The sequence below is a fragment of the Pundamilia nyererei genome, unplaced genomic scaffold (assembly GCF_000239375.1).
Source record: "Pundamilia nyererei isolate P.nyererei 1_Seehausen unplaced genomic scaffold, PunNye1.0 scaffold00023, whole genome shotgun sequence".
Lineage (NCBI taxonomy): Eukaryota > Metazoa > Chordata > Actinopteri > Cichliformes > Cichlidae > Pundamilia > Pundamilia nyererei.
Genome location: NW_005187424.1, coordinates 436721 through 461269, shown reverse-complemented (window position 1 = coordinate 461269; position 24549 = coordinate 436721). Strand labels below are relative to the sequence as shown.

Genomic DNA, 24549 nt, shown 5'->3' with positions numbered 1-24549 from the left:
AGTATTTGTGAGTATCTGACAGTATCTGTAAGTTTCTAAGAGTATCCGTGAGTATTTGTGAGTATCTGACAGTATCTGAGAGTGTCTGGGCTAACTGTGTGTAAGCTCTTAATGAAACAGAGTGTTTTGGCTCCTCCTCTGTCTCTGACTGCCCATTACTCGTTTCTGCTTTGGGTGGATATCTGTGGGCGAGTGTCATTTTTTATTCTTAATATTTCTAATCACTCTCTGGACCTTCTGATGCTGATGCTGTGATCTTGAGGACATCGACCTGAGCAGCGCTCCATTTTCTGTGTAAAAAGGCAGAGCCTCACCTGCAGATGGGCTTTTACAGTTTTTCCTCTTGTGTTTGGAAAATGCACTTGATGCACTTTTTATTCTGCATTGTTCTTCCCGTCATCTCATTAGTGCCAATTCTGTGTGAATGCAGGGGCGATGTTTTAAATCCATTTTTACATCGGTGAAAATATCTTTGGTGCAGATGTTTTAAAATGTGTTTTGTGAAATAACATCTGGATTAGGCAAGTTTACAACTGTATGCCTCCCACTCTTCAGGATAGAACAGATTCACTCAGAGGTGAGAGCATTACATCCATGTGGTGAAAGACTGCAGCCCAAATATTATTAAAAACACAAAATACAGTATTACCTGTTCTCCTGCATTAGAGCTAATAAACTGTAATAACTTAAAATAAGTTGTTTTACAGGTGTAAAAACAAAACAAACCCCACAGCTTTTGCATTCAGTGGGGTTGTGTTAAAAAAAATATGCTGTGAGAGAACAGGGAGCTCGATACTTGGACTGATGACTGGTTTCGTTTCTTTACATAAGAATATTTCTTTTTAAAAATCATTTAGTATCACATGACTTTAACTTCCATCACTAACTGGTGAGGATAAAGCCTCGCCTAACACTGACAGGAAATGACGTATTGTAATAGGCGTGGTGATGTCAGGAAAGGTGAGATTTTCAAACCTGACAGTTGTCACCGCCTCACCTGAAGCATCTCTCTGCATAGGAACGATGGCAGCAGGGAAAGTGTGCAAGTGTGTGTGTGTCTGTGGGGGGCGGGGCGTGAGGGTTGCAGTCAGAGGAGGGATCCTCTCTCACGGAGTGCAGCTGCGCAGTTCTTCCTCCAGCTTCAGCTCCTGGAGCTGCGAGCGGACAGCAGCAGAGAGAAGCATGATTCCCATCGTGTTGGTGATCCTCCTGGTTCCACGCGTGTTGTTCTCCACGACACGTGAGTAACACCTAACTTTCGGTAACTTCAGGTAAAGCTACGTCACCTCGATCCTGTCTAAAGGAGAGTGCAGAGCAGCGCTCGAAGCAAGAGAACAAGTTCACGTTCAACTGCGTGAACAAGTTTGTTCCTCACCTGTAAAAATTCTTATTCTTAATCATAGCGATTATAAGGATTAAACTAACTCAGAACTATCTGCAAAATAACGTTATTTAAAATGTATTAATGCAGTAAATGTGTCTGTGTGATACCTGACAGTCAGTGAGGTAATAAGAAGAAGATCATAGAGGAAATCTTACCTATGACTTTGTACTTGCTTTATGGCAAAACTGATGCCAGATAACTGTATACAGCACTGTGCAAAAGTCTTGAGCCACTCCTAATTTCCCTTTAAAACATTTTTATATTTTGCCTCCAAGAAGCCAGACATTCCTCGAGTGCTCTTGAGCAACAGTTCTCCAGCTTTCTGAAGGTCTTTGAAAGTGTTTCTTTGGAGATTGGCTGCCTTTTCGCTCATTTTCGGTCCTGTCGTCAGACCTGACCATTTTCAGAGGAATGGGTTTTGTTTGTTTGTTAACACTGACCACTGAATCATGCGAGCATGAAAAGGCATCTAACCCAAGGGATGAACTATGGGATGTTGTGCCTGCATATAACAGAAAACTGAGGTGTGCAGTTAGAACAGTATTCATTTTTCATATTATCACAGATATATTGTTTACTGCGCTCATAATTAGCACTGTGTTTAATTCCCTCTCACCGAGGGCCGAGGATGAGAACTGCTGTGCTCTTCCTCAAACATTTTCTCTTTACATTACAGATTAAAACACTGAAGTGAAACACATGTTAGAAAGCTTATCCGCCGCCCACCTGCAGCACGGCTCATAAAACTCTACACATTAACTCAAATATCTGTGAATAAGGAGCCCGGTGGTGCCATTCAAACACAGAGAGGAGGGCTTCTCGTGGTTATCAATCACAGGGGCAAACCTCACGCCTCAGACGGTCGCGGTATGGAAAAGCATTCAAGGTTTCACCAGTAAACCGGGGTGACCTCTCTGACTGATCCTAGCGGGGCTCCATAAATCCGCTTCATTACTGGGTCATAAATATGTGCCGAGAGGCTGCTGCTTCCCACACACACACACACACACACACACACACACACACACACACACACACACACACACACACACACACACACACACACAGTGTCACCAAAACCACATTTTGAGTCTCAAAAATTTGCTCCGCACAAGTATAGTAAACTTCCCATTTTTGGTCCCCACAGAGATATGAATACACACTCGCGCACACACACGTTTTCCCACGGCTGGCCAAAAAAATTTGCCTCTAATGATTTCTTGTTATAAGTGCTGTGGTTTCACCTCGGGCTCTGCTGTCGGTTTGAGAAACACTCAGACAAACAGCCGCCGAGCGCTGTGTTGGGGATGCTGCTGAAGAAAGCGCAGTTAATTATGGTTAAACGATGACTGGGGGGGAGCTACAAACCTCAAATCTAAATGTAGTCCTGTTAGGAAAGAGAACATTAGCAAGTTTACAGGATTTTTCACCTCCGAGGAACGTTTTGGTTAAATTATTCCACATTCATGTGTAGACGGGGGAAGAGAGAGGGACTGTTCTAAAAACCGTCAATAGATGATGTATTATATTATTTTATTGGTCAGGTCTGGATGTGAGGATCTTCTGGTTTTGTAGATAATCTTAAACAACTTTAGATTCTGGGTATTTATTCTGTCACATTCAGTAATTAGAGAATAGAATAGAATAGAATACTTTTATTTGTCAATTTCTTCAAATGTACTTGCCATACAAAGGAATTGAAATTACGTTTCACACTGTCCCATGCGTAGACATTGACAACAATAAGGTGCAGATGCACAATACAATAGAGCATAATACTAATTAGACTTTGAGAACTTGATTATGACAGGACTTGATTATCACATGAAGCCTTCATACTGGTTTTGGCTTAAGAGGTTGTTTTGTGTCCATGTGTCTCCAACACCCAGATGTGGCGGTGATTTCCCCCCAGGATCCCTTTCTGCTGATTGGCTCCAGTCTAACGGCCACGTGCACGCTGAGCCCTGAGCTCGGCGTGCACGCCAGCACTTTATACTGGACGCTGAACGGAGCGCGCGTGTCCAGCAGCGCCTACAGTGTGGTTTCCCCCAGCGTCCTCAGCGTCACCCTTCACGGCCTCAGTGGATCCCAGCAGCGGTCCGGAGACAACCTGGTGTGCCACGGAGCGGACGGACGCGTCCTGGCTGGATCCTGCCTTTACGTGGGCAGTAAGTGGAGGGTGAACACTGACTTTGCAGATGGCATTATAAATGAGCACACTTCATAATTACATGATCAGCTTTATTAGCTCAGTATTAATTTTGCAGAACTGCAATCGCTGCAGAATAAACTCACTAACAGGCGACATGAACCAGGAGATGTAACTCCTGTGTCGTCCTGTAGGGGGCAAAATTCAAAGAATTCAGCTGTTATTAAACGGTCTGCCTAATCAGAAATTTTCATTTGTGCAAGTTATAATAAGAATCATATTAATCATAGTTATTTTTATTAAAGTGATACTACAGGTTAATATAATTCTCATTGTTGCATTAATGTGCTGATGAAGGCAGAAATTATTATACTCATACACATACACAATATTTACATTATGAAAGTATAGTCATATATTTTCCATAATAGATGATTTTATGGGAACGAAGCCTATTTAATACTGAGAGGGAAGATTAGGAGATGGTCCAAAAACAAAGCAAAGGGTTTCAGGTTGTAATAAACATTCACTCTGACATGAAACTTGCTTATATGTTTGTGGAAAAGTTTCAGTTAAGGTTAGGAAGGGAGGTGTCAGTACTCGAGTAAAGTCTGACGTTCGATGTGGTGAATCTGTAACTTTCTCAGAGATCTCTGATCTAAACGTTTTAAGATTAGTTGAGTTGATTTCAAAGTTAAATGATTTCCAGCTGAACTTTTTCTGGACAAAATTCATTTTTTTAAGAAACCTCGATTAAAACCACATGAAGCATCAGGTGGCTCACACTCACTGTGTGTGTGATTAACGCTCTCTTACTCTTTGTTCCTTCTTGATTATAATCTTTATGTCTGTCTGTGCTTTTTTTCATGCAGTATCTTTAAGGCGACATTAGTGTTTGTTTTTATTTTATTTATTGTAATAGGTTGACACCAGTCTTCTTCTTCTTCTGTTTTCTGCTCCGTTTTGTCTCCAGTGCCTCCCGAGAAGCCCGTCAATCTAACTTGTTGGTCCCGAAACACGAAGGACTTGAGCTGCCGCTGGAGCCTGGGTGGTCAGGGCGAGACTCACGTCCCGACCAAATACACCCTCAAGTACAAACTGAGGTGAGTGCCTCCAGACCCGCTGTCGCAGCTTACAGGTGATTACCTCATCCCGCCGCCCTCAGATAGACTGGAGAGTTCACTCCGAGGATGCAAACCCCTAAAAACACCGTCTGCCTCTGTGGCGGCAAACACCAGATTCAGTCTCTGTTCTTGCGTCCAGATGGCACGGCAAAGAGAAGGAGTGTGAAAATTACAGCACGGGAAACGAGCGTTACTCCTGCTACATCCCCCGCAACATCGCCCTCTTCACTCCGTACGAGATCTGGGTGGAAGCAACCAATCAGCTGGGCTCTGCTACCTCTGACATCACCACCCTGGACATCCTCGATGTAGGTGAGTGAGAGACGTCTATCTAAAGTTAACAGAGGGTTTCAGCTCAGCTTTACGCTTCCCCCTCTCCTTTTACGTTTGTCTGCAGAGCTCCAGCGTGTGGCTCTAAGACAAAACTGTCATGTTGTAAAAGTTAACCTTAGCAGATGCCCCTCACGTGACGGCTTCACATGTTCCTGGAATTGAAATTGTGGCGTTATGATTAGTGTAGCCCTCATCTGCTTGCACAGGCCTCCGGTAAACTGTCGCACTTCATAAAGCAGCCTTTGTGTTTTGGAACTCGGCATCCTCTCTCTGTGAATCCTCATTGGACGCTGAGGAACAGAAAGCGTGGAGGCTGTGAGTGGGCTGGAGGCGAAGGAGGAGCGCCGCCGTGTGTGATGCGTTGCGCTGCCAGAATACCAGAAACAATGAGTTCTGCCGGCTCCGTTTCCCTCTTCATCTTGAGCCGAACAAAGAGACACGTCAGCCGAAACACAGTGAGCGATGTCTCAAGCGGAAGGTTACAAATGGGAAGCATTTTTAACGAGTGTTCCCTCTCGTGCTGCCATCCTCTTTGCCTTCATCTTCCTCCCCTTCATAGCACTCGAGCCACTTTGTTTTATTTCAGACTGACTGAGGGAACGACGTGCTCTCGCAGGAACTACAGACTGACCTAAACTGAAGCGCACACACTAAATGAACAGCACCAGGTTTTTAATTTAGCATTTTAATAGCATTTAACTATTAAAATGATAAATTAGGAAACCTCTGAACATGACAGCAAGTAGTCTTCCTATAACGTGGAATCACTTTGAAATTGTCCTAATCACACACATTTTTGTAATCAGCTGGTCCAAAAAATCATACCAGGGTACACATTAATGAGTCATTCGCACTGCAGTAAAAACAAAAACAAAACAAAACATGGAAACCTACCTGTGATTAGTAAAAATCTCAGGTTGCAGCAACCAGTTGCAGGTTGTCTTCTTTCTGACAGACGTGTGCAGGTTTGCAGATAAGTGCTGTGTAGCTTCTAACTGGAGACAGATGCCAACACGTCACAGTGAATGAATAATGAGCACGACCCTTTGAAGTAGGGAGTCCACTCAACTGGTCACCAGCTGGTTGTGTTCTGGTTATTTTCCTGTTTGAAAGCAAAGCTGCAAAAGATCACCGTCCTGCAGAAACCACATTTATAATGTGGAGGAATTTCTGAATTTCTCGGATCTCAGATGGGAATTTTTGTCTGTAGACGGCAGCAAATTTAGGTATGATTTTCTCTGATTAAATTGAAAGCGCCATCTATACACCGTCAGTTAAAAAAATTATTACCTATTAGTAATCTCCGTCTCTTCCACAGTGTGGGTTTTGTCCAGTATTTTTCCCCTCAACCCAATCAGTCTCTCGATGGTCGCCCCTCCCTGAGCCTGGTTCTGCTGGAGGTTTCTTCCTGCTAAAAGGGAGTTTTTCCTTCCCACTGTCTCCAAGTCTTTCCTCACAGGGGTTCATCTGATTGTCTTGAGGCGACTGATGTGATTTGGAAATAAAAATGAATCTGAGTTGCTCCATGTTAACACAGTTTTTCATGTAAATGCCACTTTGAGCAGACTATATCTTGCACGCCATCACAGTCATTTTATTTAAGCTGTGGTCGTAAGCTGTTGTTTTCTCCAGTGCAAGAATGGCTTCTTTCATTTGGGGTTATTACTACAGAAAAAATAAAGGCAAATGATATTGAAACCTGCTGTTTCTGACAATCAGCCAATCGGAAGAAGGCTGGCTGGAATGGTGAGGTACGTCTCAGAGAGGGGATGACGTGAGGTGCTGCACCAGGTCCTGGTATCAGATAAATTACGATTAGTATGAACACAAGCTTGCTGTAATGGAGTTCAAAGATATAAATATAAAGTTGGATAATATTTGGTCCCCATTAAATATTTATTTGCACTGCTTTTCCTTCCACATGACAGTTATTTATTTAGTTCATCTGTACCGGTGGAAATTCCCTGTGAAGCTTCAGCTCTTGCTTTGATCGTGTGGTAAAGCAGACCAAGGATGAGGCCAAATATAGTAAATACTCTAAAGCTGCACGTAAGAGTGTTAATGATTTAAGAAGCAGCCTCCGAGTAGTTTCATTCATTTCATCTCTTACTGGTCATCCCTGCCTTGTTGGACTTTACACCTGGTGCATGCAAACCCTTTAATAGATGTCCCTTGTGTGTGCAGTGACCACAGACCCTCCCGCCAACGTGCAGGTCAATCGCGTTGGCGAGCTCGAGGACCAGCTGACGGTCCGCTGGGCCATCCCCCCCGAGCTCAAGGACATCCTGTTTCAGGCCAAATATCAGATACGCTACCGACTGGAGGACAGCGCTGACTGGAAGGTGGTCCGCACACAAACCCGCAGACTCGCCTACACGCACTTTCTCTGTAGCTACTGTGGAAACGTGTGAGCAATGATGAACGTGAAGCTTCTTGCTTCGCTGTAAAACAAATCTTCTCCTTGCTGTCGTTAGCGATTTATAGCTTCTAAGTGTTGAAGCTTGGTTTTGATCCAAAAGTGCACAAAATGTTCCTCCTTTAACTCTCTTTGATGTTTTCTAACCAAAGCTCCTTACTGTTTCTCTGCTTTGTATGTTTCTCTGTTGAATGAGAAGATTAAGCAAACACCGTAATATTTATTGAATACGAAGTCACCAGTATCCAGAGGAGATTCAGGATGAAAGCAGAGCAAACAAAAGTTTCAGACGCTAAAAATAATGTGGGGAGGCGTTCAGAGCTAAGACCGTGAAATTAAAAATGATTAATTAACTTTATATAAGAGGCAGTCAGGAGAAAATAGCAGAGCCAAAATCACATCGTTATCTCCTGTTGAAGGAGTGTGCAGCGTGCTTCTTGGTACAGCTGCAGTTTTCAGGTACAGTTGGCGAATTTGTCTCAGGTCTTCTGTGGATTTGAGTTCGGGGCTCGCATGTGCTGCAGGACTGATCATGTATGACTCTAGCCTTAAGTTAAAGCTCAGTGTCATGTTGCAGAATGGATCTGAGCACTTTCAGGTCAGAAGTCCTCATTTTCATTCAGATCAAAGCAGGTGAAATGGATTCACGGTGGATTACTGTCCCTGACAGTGACACTGATATCCGGCGTTGAGGCATTTATGGCCTTTCTGCTTTTCCTCCACCAGCTGTCAAAACTGTCTCCTTACAAACTCTGTTTCTTTCTGACCTCTCCATCAGTTGGTGGACGATGTCGGCAATCTGACATCGTGCCGCCTCGCAGGCCTCCAGCCTGGGACCGTCTATTTTGTCCAGGTGAGGTGCAACCCAGTGGGCATCTTTGGCTCGAGGAAGGCCGGCATTTGGAGCGACTGGAGCCATCCGACCGCCGCCTCCACGCCCAGCAGTGGTAGGAACTTGAAATACAGTAGACGCCGTCTCCAAGTAAAAGCTATCAGCCTGGATGTAGCAAACATTTGTCACTAAAGTCCTTCCTGTCCCTGACTGTCTCTTTGCTTAAATGGCCTTTAAATGCTTCCCAAGCGTCTGTGATGCCCACATATCTTGACCGTTCTTTCCGTTCTCTCCAATAATCAACCTTTCATTGCCAATTAAAAGCCAAAAAAAGAACAATGTGTCCTCCTTCCCGATCCAACATCCTGAACAAGGAGATTCAAACCGCATGTGGCCTAAAAGGAACCAAACATCAATAGGCTACGTACCTTGATAGGGATCTCCAGACGGAGGATTAGAGGGAACTGCGGAGAGCCGCGGGGACGTTTGATAGATTTTTGTCGTCGGCTTCAAACATTGATCAAGTTAAAAAGCGGCATGTCTGTCAGCGGCGCACACAGGGCCTATAAAGCCTGAGTGGAAGCAGGTTTGGGAGCTGGAGGGGCAGATAATGAGTTACATAGGTTATGTGGTCAGGGGGAGGAAGTCGTTATCGGGCTCTGTTGTTTGCAATAAAGAATTGATGGTGGCAGACGACAAGAGCCCAGAAACTGAGTGTCGCTTCCACAAACACACGGCGTCACAATGAAACTAAGGTTCTGTTTGGATTTTCGGTTTTGCAGTGTTGAGCTACGATAGAGTAACTTTGTTTGTTTTTATCACGCAATCAGACAGATTAGGTACAAAAAGATGGAAAGCGTATTTTAATGTCTTTGATTGAGGAGAAAAAATAGGAATCGAAGCTTTTGTCTGCAGCAACGACTGTTTTGAACGAGTTTTCCCGCCTGTGAGAATCAACCCTTCTGAAGGCAGCGTCTCAATTCAACCCTGCTCCGTTTGATTGTCTAATGAAGACCTGAAAAGAACTCTAAACTTATAAGAATCATTCCAAATATTCACAGAGCAGTCGGGTCAGGAACATGCTTCGTTTTCTTTAATGCATAACTTCTTCTGATATTTAAAAAGTCACACCTGTGCTCACACTTCACCTGCGCATCTTCTCACTTCCTTTTTCCTCCCCCTCCCCGTCTCCTCCCAGAGCAGCTGCAGAGCGGCTCGTGCGACCCTAAGAGCGGCGAGCAGAACTCCACGCTGCGGCGGGAACTCAAGCAGTTCTTCGGCTGGGTCCGCAAGCACGCCTACGGCTGCGGCGGCATGTCGATGAAACTGTACGATCAGTGGAGGGTGTGGCTGCAGAAATCGCAGAAAACGCGCAAGCAGGTAGGTAAGCGCGGCCGTGTCCGCGGCCCCAGCTGAATTTCTGACCCTGCCTTTGCTTCATCATATGGTCGGCATCTTTGCAAACACAAAGGGGAAGGATTTCTCTTGAACTTGCTCTGTGAAGTTTCAGTCTGTACTTTATGATCGGGTAAAATGTGCGGTTTAGACTTTACAGGCCCAGAGGTGGAAGCATGAAAGTAGACACGCTCTCAGTCGAGCACTCTGATTTTATTACATATTTAATGAGTGGACTTCTCGTCTTCATCTGATGGCCACAACAAAGAGAAATAAACACGTAAATGTAATTAACAGCCTTCGGTAATGTGTTCCTTTTGTGTTTTGTTTTCTCTTGGCGCGAGCGTTCCCCTTTCACAGAAATAACTCGGCCCAAATGGCACGCAAAGCCTCCAGATCTGCTGTGTTTGTGAGTCTCTGTGAGGAGTTCACGTCCTCTGACGCTCAGTCCTTGAACTTGAAGAAACCTTTGGTCTGCCTGACTCGATTAGCTCAGAGGTGCCTGGATTTTTTTATTTTTTTTTTGTGCTTTATAGGGGACAAGCTGTCGTCTGAATAATGTCTTTGTCCGCAAAGTGTGACAGCTTCCCATTGATTACCTCGAGAGAAAGGCAGCGAGAGGCAACACGGTGAATAAGAACGAGGAGAAAAGCGGCAGTCACACAGAGAAATGTGACGATTAGTGGAGGTGGCTTTTTTTTTCCTAGCTGAATTATCCCAGTAAGCACCATCTGCTTTTGTCTTTTCAGATTCTGCAAGAAGATAATTCATAGCACAGAAACTCGGCGTGACTGTGGCATTTAATTCAAGACGCACATCGAGAAAGCTTGACAGATGACTGGTCCGCAGGGTCCCCGCAGTGTTGAGAGGTCCAACTCCCGTCCAAGGGACGCTGCAGAGGCTGTGCGCTCACACACTCTTGATTTTAAAAGGCCCGAGTGGGAGATAACCGAGACAAAGCAGCCTTTCATTCAGTCTGTCTGCTAGATCTGTTAGCAATAACAAAAAATATTAACGCCTTCAAAAACTGCAAATTTATACTCGAAAACTGCTTTGTGTTTAACAGAATGTAAGATAAACACGTCTCTGGAAGTGAAAGTTTGCGGCATGTCACCAGATCAGCTCAAATGTCGTTTAGCTTATTGCACATTTAAGTGAATATTTTATCTATTTTTACTGTGTGTGATGTAAAGTGTACAAACACCAGCTGGTTATTAGTTAAGAGCAAAACTTGTCTTGTAAAGCGTCTTTATTTAAAAATACAATCCAAACAAAGAGAGCGTCTCCAAACCGATCACACCTTCTGAATATTTTATATACACATTTCATTACAGCGCCAGCAGAGTTCTTTCTTTGAGCCCTGAAGTAACACAAACGCATGCCTGCAGACAAACACTCACGCAGGATGGATGTTAAAGGCCCTCCGGGAGGAATAAGACTGCAGCGGCGAGCTGGGTGGAGCCGGGTGGAGGGGGAGGGGATCGATAAGTGCAGCTCAAAGTGTCCGAGACAGAGGCTACCTCCTGGGAGCGAGCTGTCAGTCGCACTCCTCTGAGTCATACTTGAAGTCCTGCATGATCTCACTCAGAGCCTCTTTGTTCTGGATGATCCTGGGCAACGAAGCAACACACACACACACACACACACACACACACACACACACTTTTATTTGTGCTGGTTTGATATGGAACAGTTACAAAGATTATCGGATCAATTAGAAGAAGAACTGAGCCTCTCAGCAGCGAGCTGATGGGAAGCGAGCACAGTAAACTGAGGGACTGTAATGGCAGCTCTTACTTATGCTTGATCTCCTGAATCTGTTCTTGACAGCTCTGGTCCTCCGGCTGATCCTGGGCCTGCTGCTTGGCCAGCTGCAGCTTAGCCGTCTGTTGAGAGGGCACATCAGATAAGATTTATGCAAACCACTCATCAGCAGAGGATGGAGGAAAGGCGGATGATTAACCCGGAGATAATGGGAGCTTTATAACATTACTGGAAGAAAGGGAGCTGAATTATAGAGGAATGTAAACCTTTATACAAAAGAACAAAGCAACATCTCTGAACACCAGATGTACCGAAGTCTGTGAAAATGTGGGAAGCACTGAGGTGGTCAAATTTGTCCAACACTCTGTAATACTGCCCGTAATTAAAAGGAACTTCAATGTTTCACATTTGAAATGACAGTAAAATTATATTTATCTACAAATACCTGCAGGTAGGCACACTAGAATAAGGAAACACAGATCTATAGTGTTTAAATAACTTTAATAGTGCATGACTTCAGGTATTACACAGGAAAGGAGAGAAAATTATTCTGCAAGTGATTTTAAGTATGGTGTCATTCAAAATTAAGTTAGCCTTTTCTCCTTCGTTATAGGTCACATCATGGTATTTATTTTGCTGTAAGCTGGTAAGGAAGCACAGTTCTTATGATTTATAGTGGTATAACAAAACGATCATTTAATAACCAAACATCCAGCCTAGACGTCAACATTTTTAATAATAATAAAGATTTAAAAAAGGTCAAGAGGTTCGTTACAGTAGTTCAAACTGGTGGAGGTGAAGCTTCCAGCTACAGCAGGCTGCATCTGCACAGCTGTCAATCAAAACGGCCACTCCCCTAACTTAAATCACCATGGTAACATTATTATGGAGGGGGTTTTGTGCTGGGCATTTTACCTCGGGATGAAGGACTTGCTTGTGCAGTAATCATGTTTCCATTCTGCTTTAAAGAAAGGTTTTTGGTTTCTGTAGCTAATTTTCCCCTTCACACTAAAAAAGAAAAAAATCACCACATATATCTTTAAACAGTGTGTTGATTTAAAGTGATACTAAAGCTTACAGGCTGGTCACTTTGAATGACCGGTGGAGGCTGACGGATGGCAGCTCACTGCTGGATTTCATCCCAGCAAACTAGACTTGTGTTTGTGGTGCTGTGCCTTTTTGAAGCAATTTAACTCCTAGCAGATGATTCTGTTTACTTTTAATACAATTTTAATACAAAGTAAGTCGAAAAGGTGTGTCCAGTTTTGACGGTGATGGAAATATGAGTCCACAGGCCGACTGCTATCTCCACATCTTCACAGCAAGTCTTAAGAAACACCAGTGACCCGATCATTCCCCCTTTTCAAATCAACTCTTAGCATCGAGAGTGTATGTGTGTGAGAGGTGGACAGGGGAAAAAAAAATGATGATAAATCAACCTCAAAAGATCCAGGTCTCAAATATGAAATCTCAAACATATCCCTCCAGAAGCTTTTCTCACAGCTTTACTCCATCGGTGATGTAAACTGGAGGATTTATAACAAACTGCTGCTCTACAAATGATTTCTGACACTCAACAATGATGGTGGGGAAATCTGCTTTCAGCTGAAGAACGATTAAGAAATGATTTTCGTTTAAAGCAAAAACTCTGCCTCCTTGTGGTGAATCAGTAGAATTGCATCCAGTTTTGGAAAAAGTTCTGAAACATTATCTGTCAGGTACGGTTTAACACCACATTATTAAACAACACAAATTCCTCTTTGACAACTGCTCATCTTTTCTGGTCAGTCATTTATAATCTTCTTTAATCTATATATTTATAGTTTTGCTTTCTAGCACAAACCGTTTTAGATGTTCTGAACGAGTGCGAACAACGTGTGTGTCTTTGTGTTCAGAGCAGGTACTATAAGGCATGCTGTCGGCGGCTCGCTAAAGTAGGATACATATTTATGTTTAACAAATGGTCAGAAGTGAGTGGAACGTGCTGCTTTCTGACAAAGAGAATAACACAGCCTTGTTGCCTTTACTGTGATCATGTTTACTGGCATCCATAGTTTCTTGCCAAAGGCCCGTTGAGGAAATCTCTCATCACCACACAGACGTATATTATATTTTAGACTCCCCTCGACTTTGCCTCGGTCTAAAAAGTGACCCATGCAGAAAGTGCTTACATACCAGTTCAAGTTTCTCCTTCTCTTTGTTCTGCAATTTCTCAATGTGCTCGGAGAGGTCTGGTCTGTCAAACCCGTCGTGCAGCCTGCCCTTGATCTCCAGCACTTCCTTAGAGATGCCGCAGAACGCCTGCGTTATCTCATGGACCAGCTGCCTGTAGTGGTCAAAGTCATAATGGGGCCCTGTCCTCAAGTAGGCCTCGTGTCCCCTGGAAAACATTCAGCAGCCATCACAAAAACAACAGGGGGGGGGGGGCAATTAGTCATTTAATACAGATTCCTCTTGTTTGTGTACATGATGTAATCACTGGAGACAGGACTGTGTGTGTTTAACAGCATTATCAAGAGATTCAAACGTACTCTTCAAAGAGCTGGTAGGTTTCAACCCGCTCAGACTGAAGATGATAAAATCTCTGGATCAGGGCTTTAAAGTCTGAAGGCACCTGGAGAAACGAGACAGGTCACCAAAATGAAAATATATTAAAACATCAGGTCGCAGGAGACTCACTGGATGTATTTTTACTCAGACTGGATTACAAATCTGAAGCTACACTTTCTCATTGCAACATATCAGGTGACCCAGAATCCTTCTGTAGTTATGCAGCAATAGGTGTAGCCTGCTGGGGGATTCCCATGATGCACTGAGTGTTTCTTCTTCACTTACTGTGTATTTATACACGTCTTTGCATTGAATCATTATTTATTATTAATGTCTGGCTCTCTTCTATAACTTGTCTTCTGTCCTGTCCGGTCATGGCAGATGGCCACCCCTTCCTGAGCCTGGTTCTGCCGGAGGTTTCTTCCTGTTAAAAGGGGTTCTCTCCTTCCCACTGTCACCAAGTGCTTGCTCATAGGGGTAACATTCGTGTAACTAACATATTAAATCGTGACCACTCAACATGGTATAAATACCAAATAACAAAAGTTTAGTTTTTCTCACAAACACCGATGGAAAGCTTGAATTTTAACTAATATCTTGGCTGTTTTAAATACTCAATAATATGTAACGTGAAAAAAAAGATCAAGATTACTGACCCAGTTTAGAATGAAGTCAAGTTGCTGTTTTTTTTCTGTTAATGGTTTCTACAGGAGCGAACTAAACAGAAAAAGTCCTGCTTCACTGACTCAGCAGCGTGAATGCTTCAGCATCACTAGCTGGAGGTTCCCAAATTACCATTAGCTTGGTTAGCTTAGCACATGTGTTAGCTTTAAAGTTGGGCTTTTGCGAAGTTAAACTGTGAAATAAGAAACTCACCATGGCTGTAACACACCCGGGATGACTCTCCGCTTTTTATAATGGCACCATGTTTACACTTTATAAGCCCAACACGCCGCTTTCCTCCTGTATGTGAATCAGCAACCTGACCCGGAAATGAAGAACATGAGGTTGTAAATGGCTGATTTCCAAAATAAAAGCACTCGAACTCGTCGGTTGCATAAAAAAAAGAGACTTTCTTTCTTTCTTTTTATTGAACCCCTCCTCACATAAAAGTGAAGATGCACATAAACAAAGCAGGAGGTCAATTACACACCAGAAAGAAAACAAACAAAAGAAATAAATAGATAAAACAACTAATTACACATGTCCAAACGCAGATACAATTTCTTCACAAAATTTAGTAAGTTCGCACTGTACTGTACAGTACTGGAATTATAGAACTGCGCCATCTTATAAACATTCGGTGTCAACCTGATATATACAGTAAAAAAGTAATTCCCCTTTCTAAATTAACTGTAATTAACTACGTTTTTGGAAAGCAAAGTTTAATTACACTGTCACACCGAGGCCTGATTATTGTCAGACCTGCTGAATCAAGAAATCGCTAAATAGAAACTGTCTAACAACGTGAAGCAGGCTAAAAGATCTAAACAAACAGCTGAGAAACAAAGTCACTGACGCCTATCAGTCTGGAAAGGATTACAGAGACATTTCTGAGGCTCTGGGACTCCAATGAACCACAGTGAGATCCATTATTCACACGTGGAGAAACTGCAGACAGTGCTGAACCTTCCCAGGAGTGGCCAGCCCACCAAAATTCACCCAGGAGGTCACAGAAGAACCAAAACAACATCTGAAGACCTGCAGGCCTCATCTGGCTCTGTTAAGGTCAGAGGTCATGACTCAACAATAAGAAAGACACTGGGCAAAAATGGCCTCCAATACCAGTTAAATGTTTGATGTCAGTTACTACTTTTTTCACAGCACTGCATATAAATAAGAATCTGCATCTTGTTTAAGCTTTTTTCAGAAGCCATCATCCTGCATTCAGCCATCTTTATCAACTTAAATCGACCCACTTCTCCATCTACAGCACAATTTGCCGCATTTTATATTCACAAGTAGCTTCTTTATCTCCAATAAATGATATATATTTTTGTGGCACCACATCTGATATTATTATGACTAGTTGTTTATTAATAAATGGAAATGTCCCATGTATGTTTTATTATTATAAACAAAAAAATCTGTAATGTTAAAAGACGTAAAGCAAAAGGAACAACGTATTCTGTGTGTGTGTAGATATATATACTTATATGTAAAGTAGTAGTGTAATTTCTGGGTAGCTGTAAGGTGAGCAAGGCCAGTAAAACACTTTATCTGAAACCTCCGCCTGCCGGGGTGGAGGTAGGGGAAGGCTGCAGATCCCGGAGCACCGTGAGGTGATGTCGTTTTGCCGAGACTGTGGCAGTTTTATTTTGAAAAGCCTGATGTTCTCAAACCAATTAAACGACCCTTCCTGTTAAAGGTGCTGTTCTTCGGCACAAATCCCCCGGGAAGGTGCTTTGCCAGGGCGGAGTCACTCCTAAAAAATTGAGCAGAGTGGCACGTGCGTGGACTCCGTGTTTGTGGGGTTTGGTATTTTTGGGGGGAGAGGTCGCAGAGCTGCTCCCGTGCGGTCTCCCTCCGCCGCTCATTGGTCGGCTGAGCATCTTCAGCACCGCGCATGCTGAACAGCGACGCACAGCCACGCAGCCTTCTTCAGCGGAGGACGACGCGGTGCACGCGGCGCGGTTACTATGACACCGTTTCTCTTATTTTTCTTATTTTGATCCTTCGGCGCTCTTTCGCTCTGCACTGCGAGGATTTGATGCCCGGGGTCTAGAGGCTTTGATCGGGAATTGCCCTCCGGGTGGTGGCTGGAAGGAGGCTGGTTACCCCACCGCTGATGCTCGGACTCCCGGCTTGTTCCACCGGGCTTCCCTCCGGTCGAGTGGCCAGGCATGACGGACCCTAACGACCTCGCTCAGGTTACCGGCAGCAGCACCAGCAGCATCAGCAGCAGCATCTCATGCACGGTTCAGCACCGCCAAACACCGCCGCCCGATCCTCGGGTCCCCCTGCCGGTGTCCCAGCGTCCGCCGGTCCCCCGACGCCTGTTGTGACATGACAGCTCGGGGCAGAAAGGCGAGGATCAAAGGTTACGGGCAGGGACTGCAGCAGGAGCGCGGATGGATCGCATCCTCCGGGAGAAACTGACCGCTGGGGTTTAGAGGAGAGGATGCAATCATCCCTGCATCTAAAATTCACGTGACACTCGATTTATCTGCTCCCTTGTTTCTGCTTCAGATCCTTCGGAGGTCAGCGCGCAGGGTCAGCCCCAGAGCAGCGGGCAGATGTGCTCGCACATCAGCAGGGCGGGTGTCTGCGTTACCGGGTACCCTCCCGGGCCTGCAGCGTGGTAGCACCCACCTTTGCCTTATAATCTCATCGGATGCACAGCCTCGCGGTGTCGGTGGAGTCCCGGCCAGCTGTGCCTGTCAGGCTCACTTAGCCGCCGCTGACCGCCACCTCCACCCGCACAGCCATGGGTTGCATCCAGAGCATCGCCTGTAACAAGTCACGCATCAAACGAGAGAGCATCGTGGTGTGCGACCTGTCCGCCACCATAGACCACTGCCCCACGGTCATCGAGGAGAGCTCGCCCATAGTGCTTCGGTACAAGACGCCCTATTTCAAAGCGTCTGCGCGGATTGTGATGCCTCCAGTCCCGCGCAACGAGACCTGGGTGGTGGGCTGGATCCAGGCGTGCACCCATATGGAATTTTACAATACCTACGGAGACGTCGGCATGTGAGTTCACACCTCTGTCACCTGAGTCCCAGTTACACGCGCGTGACAGGATTTCAGATGCAGGAAAACGGGAGCGCGTGCGTGACGGCGCGCCTCCGTGCACTCTAATAACTATAACGCGTTCGTGCCCGAGCTGCACGCGCTCGGGGAGCATTTGTGCACGCAGCAGGTTAACGGAGCTCGTCAGCCTCCTTCATTCAAACGCCCACCGACAGATTCTGTTCCTGTGACTCTGGCACCTAAATAGAAAAGCTGCTATTAGAGGAGCTAAACAACAGTTGCTGCTCTCACACTCAAATTGTGCCCACGGAGACATGTCCTCCCCCACACCCCCACCTCACACACACACAAACGCGTTATGTCTGGAGGGCATATGCGAGGGGGTGTTTAATCCTGCTGGGTGCAGGGGTGTGGGTGGTGCATGCACGGGTGAGAGGATGGGGTTTAGGTTGTCATCGGATTGGTCACATGGCATGGTAAATAGATGGTAGGGGGCCTCCAGATGACAAAGCTGTTGATTACAACAAAGGGATGATGATGATAATCCACTGGCACACTGAACCATCATAGCTTTTCTTTCTTTCTTTCTTTCTTTCTTTTTTTAGACAATTTGGCCCAACAAAGAGAAATTTCCTGTAATAAAATAGATTTTAAAAAGCAAAACGGCTTAATGAAATACAGTATCACATAACTAAAAGCTTGGTAGAAATATAAAAATATATATATAAAATAATCCGCAGCCAATCAAAAAACAAGCAAAGCAAAGACAACAAATATCTCCAAATACACTCAAAAAAAGCAAATTGGGTGGTTGTTACATTTACAAAAGTCTAACTTGTAATTTGAACAAAATAATTTCATGTCCCTATGGTGAACATAATTAAATTATGTAGGATCTGCATGAAATTCAACAACTTAATTTGTTCTTGTTCAGATGACCTGATCAAATCTAATAAGAGTGGTTAGTTGCCTGGACTCACGAAATTCACAAGATGACACGAGATTTCAAACCACAGGAAAATCGCTGGAGTTATAAGAGGCAAACAACCATACACACACCACGTGTATGTTATTGCTATTTATTGTGGTTTAAGCTGTCAAGTCTTGATTGGTGGTGTGGTGGTTAGCGCTGTTGTCTCACAGCAAGAAGGTCCTGGGTTCGAATCCAGCTAAACTGGAAAAAAAGAGCATGTTGGATTTCCTTAAGTGAACAGTGGTTGCACACAATTGCTTTGGCAGCTTTTGCCAGAGTACTCAGATGGAACTCACTGTAAACTAGCCAGATTGTGGATTTGAACCAGTGAACCCATGCTCTTACTGTGAGGCAACAGCACTAACCACCACGCCACCAAGAAGTCAACCGAGGCTTAACAAAAGTAGGAAAAGCTATGATTTCAAGGCTTGATGCAGAATTTTCCATACGTTTTTGTCCTTGACAGCTTAAACCGCAATAAATAGTGATAGCATACATGTGGTGTGTGTAGTTGTCTGCCTTTTAAAACTCCAGTGATTTTCCTGCAGTTTCAAATCTTGTGTGATCTTGTGTATTTCTTGAGTCCAGGCAACTAACCATTCTTACTAGATTGTATCAAATTACACGTTAGAATTTTGTAAATGTAACAACCACCCAATTTCATTTTTTTCAGTGTAGTATGCAGTGAATTCTCTGTGGGGACTCTATTTCCTCCCACAGTTAAGTCATGCAGTTATTGGGGTTACGTTAATTGGTTAAAACAATTCTCTCCATGTTGGCCCTGCAATAGACTGGTGAAGATGGATGGAAGTTGTTATAAATCTGTTAACCAGACTCTAAACTTTGTTGTACATTATGTAATATGACGATAATGTGTAGTTTTTAAAGTAACCAAATAGTATTGGGATAAAAAGTTATTGAATAGTGTTGGAATAAAGTGAGAAAATTGTGAAGGATAAAAATATTTCAAGAGCTGAAATTACTTCATCTAAACATGTTTTAATCACATTTTATAAACACAAACTACACAGGTGTATTGAATATGAATAACTTGTGTTGATTTAACTTGTTGTTTAAGTTGCTGCCAAAGCAAAACATCTATGTTCAACCAGTGTCCTCACTGTTGAATTAAGTAAATCCAACATTTTCTTTTTTCAGTGTAGGAAAAACAATCGCCACAGCACCACAACTGGATCTAGTCATGCTGGTATCATTAGCAAACTAACAGACACGTTACACGTGTTCCTGGAATCCATTAAGGGGCAGCTAACAGGGATCAAATGCGCTTTTTGGGGACTACTTTCATCGGTGGATTTGGTGCCATGTTTATACACGTCATACACAGCAACAGTGGCTTAACTTGTGTTTTTAATAAGTTTGAACGTCAGTTAAAATCTATGAAACATCTTTTGAATGAATGTTGGAGTTACCCAGAGATCTCTTGGTTCTCTGTCTTCCTCCAGGTCCAGCTGGGAGCTGCCTCAGCTCCGTGAAGGCCTGGTCCGGGCCATCAGCGACTCAGATGGCGTGAGCTACCCTTGGTACGGAAACACGACAGAGACAGTCACCATAGTCGGCCCCACGTCCAAGCCGTCCCGCTTCATCGTCAGCATGAATGACAATTTTTACCCCAGCGTTACCTGGGCTGTGCCGGTCAGCGAATCTAACACGCCTTTACTGACGAACATCAAAAGAGACCAGAGTTTCACCACCTGGCTGGTGGCGCTCAACACCACATCCAGGGAAAAGATCCTGCTCCACACCATCAAGTGGAGGATGAGGGTTGACATCGCAGTGGACCCGTCCCTGCCTCTGGGTTCCAGGGCTAGGCTGGTGGGCCGGGTGCACCAGGACCAGCCGCGGGTGCTGACTCGAATGGAGCCCATCCCTCTTAACGCCATGGGGAGGCCCAACGCCAACGATGCCCAGGTTCTGATGTGGAGGCCGAGGAGAGGCCCTCCGGTTGTTGTCATACCGCCCAAGTAGAACACCACGTGCATCTGATTGGCCGTTTCTGGACATCATATCATATCAGGCCAATTCTGCTAACAGGATAATCAGATGAGACGCAAAAGCAGACAAAAATGATATTTATAAGCAGGCTGAGAATTGCATTACGTGCTGATGACCTCATCAGAGTTGCAGTGCTTTGAATCTTGAGGGGACAACCGCCTTAATTCCCCACCGCTGCCTTTGACGATTAGAAAGTTTGTTAGTCCCTGCTTCTGGTGCCGTTGGGCCGCCGGGTGTGCAGGCATGCACTCCGGCCCTGCACAACAGAGGGAAGACTCGTCTGAAGCTTGAACATCTGCGCTGGGATGTAACTGATACCTGTGCTGTAGCTACTCAGGCCCTGGAAGAAGTGATGGAGCTTAAATACAATTGACAAAGGTTTTCGCGGCCTTAAAGACAGCATACTCGTGGCCTGCTCTGTTCTGTACGCTTAAGTGCTGTGTAAGAGTTTAAGCGAGGAAAGTTGTTAGAGTTTGCGTTGCGTTCACGTCCAGCGAGGACGCCGTCGCTGTGGGGTTCCTTCTTCGTCGTGGACGCAGACAAGTAGAATCTCACCGGGATGACGTGAGCGTGCAAACGCGTGTATCTGTTTGTGCTTGTGTGCTTTCTATAATGGAGCCCGGGGTCGGGCCCAGGCGTGCTGCTGTGTCACACCGGACTGCCTCACACACTCTCACGCACACACACAAGGCCTCGTTTGTAAAGCCGAAACATTGTAGGGTCATTTCTTTTCTTTGTGTTTCAAAGATTGTCACATGCAAACACAGAGCTACCTTGTTTTTGACATATCAGAGGAAAAGCAGAAATAACACTTTGGTTTCAGTCACATACACACAGACATGACTGAAGCCCTGCAGCAGGACTATTTCCCCCTCCTGCAATCGCACGTGGCCAGTTCGTCCGAGCTGCAGAGCTTCTCCCTCCCTGCCTTTTGAAAAGCCAGAGATGCCTGTGTTGATGACAGCCAGTCAAACATGGTTTTATCATTTGAGGAACGTACTGATGCCAAGTTCCACTCATGTAAGACTGAGATCACACCAAAACATAGTTTCTTCTGAGTTAACCCTGGCAGCGTGCAGCCCTGCAGTTAGAAGGTGATCTGCTGAAGCGCAGCAACGTTTCAGCTGTCGTCAACGTACTTGCTCATCCAGATTTGGGATATCAAACTAACGCCTGTTAAATCTCACTCATCTGACGGTTACAGGGTTTTTTCTTTGTCTTCAAACAGCATTTTTTACATCTAGAAAAAATGTATGACTGTTCATCTTCAGGGTGACGAAAAAAGTTTCGTCCATTCAAAAATTGTCCATTCAGCAGTTAGCAAAATATCCAAACACGTGACGGTGTGAGAGGAAGTGTTTGCTTCGCAGCGTCTCTGGTGGTCTGTCGTGATGTGTGTGTCAGAAGGTTCGCGGCTGAAAATGAAAGCCAGTATGTGCTGTTTTCCTACGAGCTCACAGCTTCAGCGTAGTTCACTGTTAGGCTGTTGTGTTTTGGCTCGTAGCCTTCATCGTGGTTGTAAAACATCACACACTTGGCTGAGATTGTGCGTTTTGTATTTCTTTCTATTTCACATCTGCATCATTTAATCTGTAATATGTTTTATGATGACCCCGATGAATGCTGCGAGCCACAAATGCGCTCGTCTAGCCTTACAGTTACTCTGTATACTGTCGGTGCTGCAGGAGGTTTGATCTCTTCAGGCTTTTTCCTCTCCTCCGTGCACCTTAGAAGGAGGTGAAACAGTGCCCCAAACCAGAAACCTCTACGCTGCTTCTGATGATTTTCCAGGCGGTGCATTTGCTGTAGATCTGCTCATCCGGCCTCAGTGGGACTGAAAAAAAAAAAGGCTTCTGCTGAACTGGTCCAGATGAGACAGAGATGAAGAGAGATGGATGATGTAACCACATTATCTTGTTGATGCTGCTCATTACTCTTGGTGCGAACCGAACAAGCCTTCACATACACACACACACACCTCATATAGAACAACAACAGAGCCAGGATCACCAGGAAGGACTGTTCTGCCGGCTTACTGCAAACCCTAACACACACTAACCGCACAGCGATGTGGACAAAGAGATAGTTCAACACCCTGATTATTGTAGCTATGACGCAGGGGCAGTTTGTGAGGCCAAGCCGACAATCACGAGCAGCACTTCCGATGGGACAACTTAGAAGGTGATCGTTATTGGACTGAAACTTTGCGCAGAGAACTGATGCTTTTATAGTGGGGAACTCTTTTCCCCCCCACATGCCCCGATTAAAATAACGTGTTAATTAAAAATACATTTTTACTTCACCGTGAGGGTCACACAGTCTGCCGTCAAAGTGCATCCGGGCCTCAAGTGTCTTTTACAGTTAACAGCCGTGCCTGTGGGCTCGGAGCAGAGCGCTGCACGGCCCTTCGTGTGAATCTGACTTGTTATTCCTACTTGTCCTTCCGGTCGACGTTAGATTGTCTGAAAGCGACAGGCTGACGGTGTTTTACAGTGTTTTAATGTGGAGGACGTACAGTCCTTTCTCTCAGACTGTCTGGCTTTTGCATGCAGTGTTTTTAAACTCATTAAAACAAATGCCAAAAATAAAGTGTGAACTTGGTCCTCTTTGTCGCTCCACAGCCCAGGTACAGTGTAACATTTTTACATGGGTATAAGAGGCTGCAATGTCCCCATGGTACATTCACAGACTGTAGGTAAAAGATGGACGAGCTGGCTCTGTAGCTGCGTTCTCTGTAACCACCAGCAGGAGGCGACTTTAGTGATTATAAGATACTTGTATAAAAATCTACTGGGAAAACAACCTTTCAGCTCTTTTCCAGATGGGTTTATAACTTCTGATCATAGTTTCACATCTTATTGAACACAAATTGATTTTTATTTGGTCAATTATCAGTCAGGATCTTAAAGCATTTATCTTTTTAACTGCGTTAGAAAAAAGCTGCTCCAGTTTCTAAATAGCAATAACTCCTACCGAGCAATCAGTGGTCACTGTCGACCTCTCTGACTTTTTATTAGTGCTGTTCACATGTGTAGAGCACATCTTTGCTAGACAAAGAAAAATTGAATGCTTCATAAGGGAATCACTTCCAGCCCGACTAAGATTTGGGAACATGAAGCTTAGGGTCAATTTTCAATAGCAAGTTGGGCTGCCACAAACGATTATTTTGATAGTCACCGATTATTTGTGCGATTAGTCGACTAATCAGATCATGCATCTATGGGACGCTCTAGTGAGCCTTCACCTCCCGGTCATCTATTGAGCTGGTGGGTAGCAGACGTCTCTGAAAATGTCAGGGCACTTTTGCAAATATGTGATGTCTTGATAAATTGAGCAGATATTTGAAGTTTACACAGCTACATCCTCGCCGTAAAATATCTTAAAAGTTTATTTTGTGTCCAGGAAAGACTAATATTACAATTAAGTCGCTGCCGTCATTGTTAGAAACTGGAATTGGCTGGATAGAATTCTGGGATAGGTTTAGGGATGGGTACCAGTATCCGGTGCCATTATGGCACCAGTTCTGACATAAACTGTAGTAACCAGGCCGAAAAGCAGCGCACATTTCGGTGCTTTTTTCCCTGAGATGTCATACACTTTGGATTCTAGCCAATCATTTTATCTTACCAAGGATAGTAGGCGGGCCCAGATACGTACGTTCTTTTAGAGCAGAGCTACAGATTAAAAATACCCAAGGTGAAGCGGTCAAAAGTCTGGCTGTACTTCACAGCAAAAGATGCAAACTCAGCAGCCTGCAACAAGTGCTTTAAGGTGATACTGTGCAAACGAGGTAACACCTCGAAACTGATGAAACACCTGGCGACGCATAGCGTTTTTTTAAAAAGCCGTATTTGATAGCTTGCTGCAAGCCCTCACACCGAGCACATCTACTGCGGGTGTGGTGCCTGTTATCGGACCGGAGT

General features: G+C 44.5%; 3 protein-coding genes across 3 annotated transcripts; 2 read left to right on the top strand and 1 right to left on the bottom strand.

The window, feature by feature from the left end:
• Positions 1 to 962: 962 nt before the first annotated feature.
• Positions 963 to 10805, top strand: crlf1b (cytokine receptor-like factor 1b). The gene is made up of 8 exons (XM_005727077.2): positions 963 to 1240; positions 3274 to 3552; positions 4507 to 4636; positions 4797 to 4969; positions 7175 to 7332; positions 8185 to 8353; positions 9437 to 9618; positions 10383 to 10805. The coding sequence occupies exons 1-8, from the start codon at positions 1024 to 1026 to the stop codon at positions 10404 to 10406; spliced, it is 1332 nt and encodes a 443-aa protein (XP_005727134.1). The 5' UTR covers positions 963 to 1023; the 3' UTR covers positions 10407 to 10805.
• Positions 10806 to 10867: 62 nt separating this feature from the next.
• Positions 10868 to 14954, bottom strand: rex1bd (required for excision 1-B domain containing). The gene is made up of 5 exons (XM_005727076.1): positions 14824 to 14954; positions 13929 to 14011; positions 13573 to 13777; positions 11431 to 11519; positions 10868 to 11243 (listed from the first exon to the last, which is right to left on the bottom strand). Exons 1-5 carry the CDS (start codon positions 14824 to 14826, stop codon positions 11171 to 11173), a joined length of 453 nt encoding a protein of 150 aa, XP_005727133.1. The 5' UTR covers positions 14827 to 14954; the 3' UTR covers positions 10868 to 11170.
• Positions 14955 to 16023: 1069 nt separating this feature from the next.
• Positions 16024 to 23203, top strand: fam78bb (family with sequence similarity 78 member Bb). Its single transcript, XM_005727075.2, has 2 exons — positions 16024 to 17640; positions 20077 to 23203. The coding sequence occupies exons 1-2, from the start codon at positions 17375 to 17377 to the stop codon at positions 20597 to 20599; spliced, it is 789 nt and encodes a 262-aa protein (XP_005727132.1). The 5' UTR covers positions 16024 to 17374; the 3' UTR covers positions 20600 to 23203.
• Positions 23204 to 24549: the final 1346 nt, after the last annotated feature.